This window comes from Lonchura striata, chromosome 21 (genome assembly GCF_050655825.1).
Source record: "Lonchura striata isolate lonStrDom1 chromosome 21, ASM5065582v1, whole genome shotgun sequence".
NCBI lineage: Eukaryota > Metazoa > Chordata > Aves > Passeriformes > Estrildidae > Lonchura > Lonchura striata.
Window position 1 is genome coordinate 1,379,108 of NC_140723.1, and position 9,574 is coordinate 1,388,681.

General features: G+C 48.0%; 1 protein-coding gene across 4 annotated transcripts in view; it reads right to left on the minus strand.

Moving 5' to 3' along the window:
- CLSTN1 (calsyntenin 1) overlaps positions 1 to 8,521 on the minus strand; it is a 29,450-nt gene extending 20,929 nt beyond the window's left edge. For all 4 annotated transcript variants that reach the window (XM_077788098.2, XM_021537793.4, XM_077788097.2 and 1 more), the window contains exon 1: positions 8,385 to 8,521. In XM_077788098.2, the coding sequence (XP_077644224.1) occupies positions 8,385 to 8,451 (67 nt within the window). In that variant the 5' untranslated portion in view covers positions 8,452 to 8,521. The remainder of the gene's footprint in view (positions 1 to 8,384) is intronic.
- Positions 8,522 to 9,574: the final 1,053 nt, after the last annotated feature.

The window sequence follows — 9,574 nt, forward strand, 5'->3', positions numbered from 1 at the left end:
CACTGAGGAGCCTCAAATTGATCACCTGAGCCTGTCTCAAGATGACTGGTCTTCCTCTGCTGCAAAGAAATGCAGTGTCTTTCCCTGTCAGCCTCAAAAGGAGTTTTTTCTACTACATCACTAAAGTTGTAAGATCAAATCATGTTCTCTACTAGGTTGTCATCTACTGTGTGACAATCCAGCAGGAGAGTCCCTTAATTATTAAATATCTGGCTTTATGCTATGATCCCCAGCTCAGGTGATCATGAGTGCCTCCTGGATGGTGAAGGTTCCTTAAGAGCACATGCAATTTCCCCACACACAATTCTGGAAAATTGTATGTATCCAGCTGCTTTGAGTCTACTAAAAAACATCCTAAAGGGCCTGAAAACAGCCCTTACCAGACAAAACCAAGTAATCTTCAGCAAACGATGCATATAAGAAATGCTTTGCTACAGGTTACAACAAACCTACCAAAGAGCATTCCACAGGCAACATCACCCAGGTTTTGGTCTGCAGGAGACCAAGAACTTAAAACTTAGGAAATGTATGCCGGTGCAATTACAGCAGAATATACACTACAGCTTGAACACTACCACACAGCTGAGTCCTGCTACTTCACCTCTAAAGAATTAAATAAGCAGATTGTCAAAACAGGCAGAGGTGGAAGGCTAGCTCAGACTCTTGAATCCGGCCTCTTCAACAAACTAAAAGGGATTCATGTCACATTCCATATGCTTGCCATGGAGAATTAAAAAACAGTGATAAAAGCACGCTTCAATAAATGATTAGACCTAGAGAACTCATACAGGAAACCATAATACTCCCAATATGCTTTCATCTGCAATCTTTTACTCGTTAGTAGCAACAGCAGTCAGGATATATCATCTCTTCACCCATAACAATGCAGCAAGAAAGATCTCACAAGGAACTGTTTTAATGCAAACTGTGTTTAATTACTCCATGTGGTTTCACTTAATATGGCAGCACTGTGTTTATTGCCTCAGTAGGCTCACACAGGCACACTTCCAGGATGCAGCAGAGCACAGAGGCAGTAAATGCCGAGCACACTGCTCCATTCACCCCGAGAAGCTCGGTGCTGCAGCACCCTCCCAGGAACGTGCATTTCAGAACAAACCTGCTCCTCTCAGAGCTGCTAACACACACTCCTCCCTCCCAGGGAAGGTGCCAGGAACTGCTCAGGTCTGGGGCTCCCATGGAACACTCAGCCACAACTCACACCTGACCTCAAGAAAACCATGTCACCAACACAGCTTTGGCTTCGGGAGTACAAGGAGGTCACAGTTGTGTTTTTCTGTCAGTACATCTGGGACAGTTACCCCAACTGAAAATCGGAGTCCTTTCATCAGTTCATCTTCATCCTTGCAAGGATGTGGTATTAAATACCAGAACAAATCACTGCCAGAAAAACCCCTCCATCTCCATTCTAATGCTTCTGAACATGGATTACAAAAATACTTAGGTTTTTTTAATGTTCTGAGAAATCTTCTCCTAATTTAGCAACCTCCTAAATCCCACTACTGCTGGGTAGGGAGTTCTATAAAACCTTGAAGTACTGTAACCACATATGAACAGAATTTTGAGTATGCTGAGCATCTGCAGAGTCTAGTGAACCTTCAAACAACAGGCCCAGTTGAAAGCAAAGTCATGTCTTTTTATTGTGCTGCAGACAATAAAATCATAAAGCTTAAACCCCTTTGTGTTTTGGAAGGCTAAAACATCACCAGATTTTAAAACATAAAGCTTAAATCCCTTTGTGTGTATGAAGGCTAAACATCACTGGATTTTAAAACACCAAAGTTACTGCTGAATATCCAGGAAAGGCCTGTTATCCATATTTGTGATCTACTGACTTCAGCATAACCACACACTGGAAGGAATTCTCAAGCTAGCATTTGAAATATGAAGTACAGCTCATGAGCAATACATCACTGCTTCCCTTCAATCAAACTGAACCAAGTATCATCCTGATCTCAGCTGCTTAAATAGCATTAAATGCTGGACTGTGAAGGGTAGTTTAATTGTCACAGAACTCTTGCAATCTACAGAAATTGTTCCAAGACAGACTGGTAATTTCAAACCAGAACAGCAACCTATCCCAAACTCAACATTAACGAAGTGCCCTGAGCTGTTAATCTCTTGCCATTTAACTGGGATAAACCACATCGGTTTCCTTGAAATACAATATTCACACTATTTGTACGCACCTCAGCTGGAATCTGCTGTAAATCCCAATGAGCATTTAATCTAGTCAAGTGGGGGGAGCTGTGCTGGCACAGGCAGCTTGAAGACTTCTGCCTGCCTTTTAGTGGGCACAAAGAAATTGCAAGGCCAGCTAAGCACAGGCATCTCCCGGGTGTCACCCTGAATGGAGATGCTCCTGCAGAGCCCTCCTGCTGCTGAGCCTGACAGAACACCCAGCCTAGAGAACACCCAGCCTAGAGAACACCCTCCTGCTGCCCAGCCTGACAGAACACCCAGCCTAGAGAACACCCTCCTGCTGCCCAGCCTGACAGAACACCCAGCCTGACAGAACACCCAGCCTGACAGAACACCCTCCTGCTGCCCAGCCTGAGAGAACACCCAGCCTGAAAGAACACCCAGCCTGACAGAACACCCTCCTGCTGCCCAGCCTGACAGAACCCGTCCCACGAGGACAGCACCAGCCACTCCCAGCTCTGCTCTCGGCAGGTAATTGCTGCTACAGGGAGAGGAACAGCCTCCAACACCAGGTTTGAAAATACCATCTGCTATTGTCTCCTGAACCAGAACAGACCAGCCTGACTGTTCTGCAGCAAAGGGAATGCTCCTCAAAGCAAGGATGCTTCCTTCCCAAAAGCAATGGCTGATGCCGCAGGACACAATCCAGCAGATAACCAGCAGCAACCTTTTCCTGCTGCCTAAAAGAATTAATGAATGTAGATGAACAGGTAGGCAGGGCAGCTGGGTTTAAGGCTAGTATGGAAACTTTAATCACAGGCTATTAAGTCAATCAGATTAATTCAGTTCTGTAATTTGAAAGCAAATACTAAAATTAAATGTACTTATCAAAGTCCTTTCTGAGGACTTCTGTTTTCTTCTTACAAGTGGTCAGAAGTTTATTTAACTCAGATGGGATCTGGCACCTACATGACCAAAGATTAAACACACCTCACCCAGAAAGGACTGTAGTTGGAACCCTTTTTCTTCTAGTTAACTACGTCTAATATACAGTGCTGTCTAGCCACGTTGCATATTGTTAGAATTAAATCAAGATGCTTGATGTAAAAAAAAAAATCTTAAAAATTAACTGGTGAAACATATTAAACTCAGTAACAAGTACTAGAGTTTGAAAGCTGTTTGTTCAATCTAGCGACAGTAACAACAAAATCCTCATTCTGAAAACGTACCTTTGAGACTTCATGAAAAATGCATTAAAAAATTCACAAAAAGAGAATTATAGTCTCTGTTAACACAGATGAACTAGCAAAGAGTCCTTTACTTGTCCTGAAGGTCTGACAAAAACTGATTACTGTGTATCTTTTGCTTAATTGTCTTCCTCTGGATGCAAGAGATCACAAGGATGCCTTCCAGTGAGACAATAAAAACTTCAACGTGTCTTACCTTGAACAGGCATAATTTAGTACAGTTCTGATGAAATTTCAAGCAGTATCATTAAAAGAACAAATCTGTGTAGTACCTAACCAGAGCCAAGGAGTGAAGAGCTACACAATAAAATATGCCTTCTCCACCCTGAAAGCAAAGCTGAATAAGAGAAGGCGTAGCCTGGCCTGATTACAATGTGTGTTCTGTCCTGCCCAGCCTGCCACTCACAGCTCCTGCCTCCAGTCTCCAACGAAAAAGACCCAGGATTAACTTTGGATATAAGCAACTTGAGATAAACCAGTGGTAATGAAAAGATGTATTGTACTTGTTTATTTAGCTAAGTTTTCTCAAACCTAGAATTTGATCAAAAGTCACTGTCCTTCAACCAGGTCCAAACAATGGGATAAAACAGAACACAAGTTCTGCTCCAATGCTGACCTTCTTGATAGCATGGAACTCACCCACAGTGCGAGGTTCCAAGACAAACTGCCATTTCCACTGCTGGGCACTGAAGGCAGCAGCAAAGCACGAGGGAGCGAAGCCAGGAGACTCACCTGCAATATCCAGGAGATGCCCCAGGACACGGATTAAGTAAGGGCAAAGACATCCACCATTACCCTCTATGGTTCCTGGCTGAAATTCATCCCACAGTTTCAGATCTCTGTCTTGGATTCTTTGCCACAGTTAAGGAGGACTTTTAACTCCTGCTCTGAACGCTCAACTGCCATACACTGGAGCACAAGATAACATTTACAATCTATCAGCTGCCCACACTATCAGCCTGTACATTTAACACTAACTCTTCAAAGACCACATTCAAACCAATAGCTGTAGGGATTCAACAGGGTTTTATCAAATTGTATTTTGCCTAGAGAAAAATAATTTGTTTATCACCACTTACAGAAAATTTACTGTTTTCCACTGAACCAGTTGCCTAAATCTGATTTTATTTGCACAAAGATACATGGAAGTCTTGCTATAAGCCTGATGAAACTAAGAGACATGCAAATGACTGATTAGAAACTATCTGCAATTTTTACTATCCACAACTGCAACAGAAGAAACATTCAGAGCACCAAAGACCTTAGGCAGAGCTGACCAAATTTGAATTCGGATAAAAGACTGGCAGAGAAAACAAAGATTCCACCACAAAACAGTTTTAATAGGATTAAGACAACAAAGCCTTAATTTCAAGTGAAATTTAAAATATTTTACACTAAACAGAAAACTGAAATAGAAAACATAAGCCTTTAACTACAAAAACTAATTTAATAAATGTTATCTTAAATGTTGCTAATTATAGTGCAAGAGTGGAAACCCCTTTCCTTTTAACTGTTGTCATATTTACAAACTTTGCTCCTTGAAAAGAAACAGTATTTAGAAATACAGCAAACATCACCCCTGTATAGCTGGCACTTCTGGCTCTACTTGTTGACTCCATTTAAAAACAGAGAAACCCACTGGGAGCAGTAGCTGCAACTTGTTTTCAATCAGACACAAAGCCAAGTGAGATGAGACCTAATACTATAAACAAAGGACAGACAGACACTTCTTCAAAGGCACTGAGGTTTCCAATAATCCCTTCTAAAGACTCCTAAGGAGGTTTAGTCCCTACAGAAGCCAATGTGAGTCAATCAGTACAAAACAAATAAATTAGAGCGCAAAATAAGATTTATTTAAGACCAAGGCTTCTGCCTCACTGAACTCTCTCAAGTTGAGGCATCGTTTCTGTCTTTGACAACAATGATAATGCTACAAGATATGTGGCCCTTAACACCACAAACCATGTTTCAGAGAGACTCCCAAGGGAACTAAAGGGAATGAGATAAGGCTCAGAAAAATGGCAGAAGAGCTTTTCTTCAGAAAACTTTATTGACTACAGAAGTTTCTTCCTCTCTGCATAACAGTTTCAGAGCCGCAAGCCACTCAGCTATCACGTACTTGGGCTTCATGGCAGGAAACACTGTTTTACCCAGAATATCAGAATTCTAAATTGTGGGATGGTCACATTATGCAGAGCTGTGGCCTGACCTGGGTTTAACTTCAACCCTTTTGACTTTCATGACACACTGAAGCCCATGAGCCCAGCTTCTTTCCACCTCCTAAAAAAAATATTTGCAATTATCTGCAACTGGTTATTTTGTGTCTGCAGTAACATTACAACCTCAAACCAAAGATACATTTATTCATAAGTTTCTGTTAATTTTTCCAGCTACCTCAGCACAGACAGCACAACCTGCAGCCTGGTAACATGGGAGAAGACAACCAGCACAGGAGTATTCAAAATGCAGTGTAAACCATGCTTGCCCAGACCATCTCTCCTCCATTTCAGTTTCCACAGCAGTGCATTATTTTAAATAACACATACAGAAAAAGAGATTAAAATTGTTTACATGAACAGATGGCTGTATATAATGCTTTCCCAAGCACTATATATTGTAGAGAGGTCTTGCACTGGTTAATTCTCTCTCTCTCTTCTCAGTGGTTTCTTACTTTCATAAATACTTGGAGAACAAAAAAAGAACAGGCCACATAAATAGCCAAATTGTCTCTACATAATGCTTTAGGGTAGTGTTACATTTCCTTGCCTCTAGAAAGGAGAAAGAACCTACCTAATCCCCAGCCCTATATTAAAAAGGCTGTTCCTGTGTCAAAGAAACATCTGCAGCAAGACTGTGGTAGTAACAAAGTGGTTTGTGGTTTGGATTTAAGACATTCACAGCACCACATAACTTCCTGAAATAATCACAGATCAGCAAAGTTTCTTCAAGATAGTATTACTTCCTTCCATCAATACCCTTCCTAAACGACAGTGAGCTGGAAGGGCCCCAAGACAACAGAGGTCTGCCACTCTGCCTGGTCAGGCCCAGGGAAGCAGCAGCCGTGAGCTGCGCTGCCTCCTCCTCCCGGAGCTGCTCCATTCCACTCCCCAGCCTGCTCTGGGCAGAGACATCCAACTGCTTCACCCGCAAACACAGCCACAATGCACTGCTAGGTACTGCTTTTCCACTGCAACCACCTGAGAAATATTTGGGTCAACTTGATCAATTACAAAACAAATTCAATTAGGAGTTTTGCACCAGCTGGACAGGAAAATGCCTCTTTAGAATGCAAAAATCACTCTCTGCACCCCTTAAAATAACTACAGGGAAGATGGTAGGTCAGCTAGCTCACACCTGCTTTTTGTGCAAGATCACATCCCCCAAATGCTATTTCCCTTTCTTTCCACAATCAACAAAACAAAACAAAACAAAACCACTTTTCACTCCCCTGTTCCAACAACAGGAATGGCAAAACTGGCAAGTTCAACTGTACTTGGGAAAAAAAAAAAAAAAAAAAAGAAACTAGCAATACAGCACAAAATGGAAAGCTTACTATAAATGCTTCCAAACAAATGCCTTTCCTAACAACAGGGAAATAAAAACAAGCAGCCCAGAGCTTTCTTTTCTTGTCACTAAGTGCATCTCCACATAATATTATTAACAGGCCTACCTACAGCAGCCAAAACGCTGCAAGGACTAAGGCAGCTGCACATACTACACTGAATCAGCCCTCATTCTGTAACTCAGTTATGTGTGATGAAGTTAAACAGATCAGGACCTGCAGTCCAGCAGCTCTGTAGGTCTGACTGAAAACAGGTACTGCCTCCAACAAGCTGCAGAAAATCTGCCTACCAGCGCTGTCCTGGGTAATGCTGCATGAATCTGCCATTTGTTTCCAAGCAGCTTTCTTGGAAAATGGTTTTTTGATCTTGATCTTATTCCTAATTTCAAACGATGATATTCAAAAACACTGTGCTTGTGCACTGGTGTAGTAAATACTACATTTAATGATACCATGAACGCTGGTGAACAGATTGTACTCGAGGGATCTTACACAGGTAAATGATGGCCACTGTCAAAACAGCTGGCAGAGGACTTTCGAGACATACTACAGCATCAGCTTCTTCTCCCCACACAGGGAAACTGCAGCAAGATGTGTCCATAACGAGCTGTTTTTCAGATCTAGAAGTTCCCTTCAAGGAATTTATAAGCCATTTTACAGCCGCACTTCTAATGTACGCTGCTTTTCAACGCTCTTAAATCTCCATCATGCGATCAGCTGAATCTTGCAGAAGCAGCATTCCCGCTGCCAGGGGTAACCTTCAGGTGAGGAGGCATCTCCGAGCCTCTCACTGAAGCCTGCCGGGGAGCAGCCCCGCAATGCGTATGATGCTGCTGCTCCTCGGGATCAATCAATAGCCACAGGCCCGCGCTCACATCGCCAACCCGCACGGGCTGGCCCGGGCGCCGCTCCGGCTCATCCCCGCACGGAGCTTTCCCACGCCAGCCCAGCCAGGCCCGCCTGCCCAAGGGTTTTATCCCCGCTCCGGCCGGCTCTGCCGCTGGACCCTCCCGGCAACAAGTGCCGCCCGCCGCCCGCCCGTTACATAACGGGGCCCGGGCGGGCGGACACAGCGAGCGCCGCCGCCGCGCATCCCCCGCCGGGCCGGGCCGGGCCGGGCCGGGCCCCCCGCGGCTGGCACGGCTCGGGGCCGCTGGGCGCAGGTGAGCCGGGAGGGCGAGCCGCCATCCGCTCGTCCCCTCTGCAGGTGCAATGGCCGCGGCGGAGTCATCCCGGCCGCAGCTCCATCCTGCCCCCTTCCCCAACCCTCGATGTCCGCCCGCCTCCGCGCTCCCTCCCCTGCGCAGGGCGCCAAGGACACCGTCCCCTCGCCCGCCCGCGCCGCAGCTCGCCAGGCGACCCGGACGGTCGCCAAGGCGCCGCGCAGCCTCCCCCGCCCGCCGCAGCCGCGTTACCTCGAGCGGCCGCGGCCGCTCCGCAGAGCAGCGCGGCGAGCAGCAGGCGGGCGGCGGGGGCCGGCATGGCAGCGCGGAGCGGGGACGGCAGCGCGCAGCCCCGGCTGGCGCCCCCGCTGGTCCGGGCTCCGCTGTGCGGCGGGCGGAGGGCTCGGCTCGGCCCCGCGGAGGAGGAGGAAGAGGAGGAGGGAGGAGAAGAAGCGCTGCGCGGCGCCGCTCCGCTCACCGTCCCTCCCCTCCCTCCCCCGCCCACCCCGCCGGCGGCTCCTAAAATGGCGGCCGGGCCCGCGCCGGGCACAGGCGGGGGAGGGAGCGAACCAACGGCGCGGGGCGGGGGGTGGCCGGGAGAGCCCATTGCGGACCCCCGCGGGCTGCGGCGCGCCCCGCCCCCGGCGCTGAGGGCACTGCGGCAGCGCTGCCATGGCACTCCCTCACGGGCACCGCCGCTCCTTCACGGGCACCGCCGCGGTGCTCCCTCAGGGGCGTCACCACTCCCTCACGGGCACCGCCATGGTGCTCCCTTACGGGCACCGGCATGGTGTTCCCTCACGGGCATCTCCGCTGCCTCACGGGCACCGCCATGGTGTTCCCTCACGGGCATCTCCGCTGCCTCACGGGCACCGCCATGGCGCTCCCTCACGGGCACCGCCGCTCCCTCAGGGGCACCGCCATGGCGCTCCCTCACGGGCACCGCCATGGCGTTCCCTCACGGGCACCGCCATGGTGTTCCCTCACGGGCATCGCCATGGTGCTCCCTCACGGGCACCTCCCGCCCGCCGGGCCCGCAGCGCCTCCGCCGCCGCCGCTGTTTCAGGCGCTCTGGGCTTCGTTTGGCTTCGTACCGCGGGCTGGACAGAACCGGGCCGGGGGAGGGAGCAGAGGGGCCTCCGCAACGCCTCACACGGCTGAGGGGACCTGCTGCCCCTCCGAAGCCTCACACCGCTGATTTAAATCGGTGCCCGTCCAAAGCCTCACACCACTGACTTCAACTGGTGCCCGGCCAAAGCCTCACACCGCTGATTTAAACTGGTGCCCGGCCAAAGCCTCACACCGCTGACTTCAACTGGTGCCCCTCTAAAGCCTCACACTGCTGATTTCAATTGGTGCCTGGCCAAAGCCTCACACCGCTCATTTAATAAATGCTGATTAAGTCCCCAAGTCGTTGGGAAGAGTTAAACCCCGTATAAAGC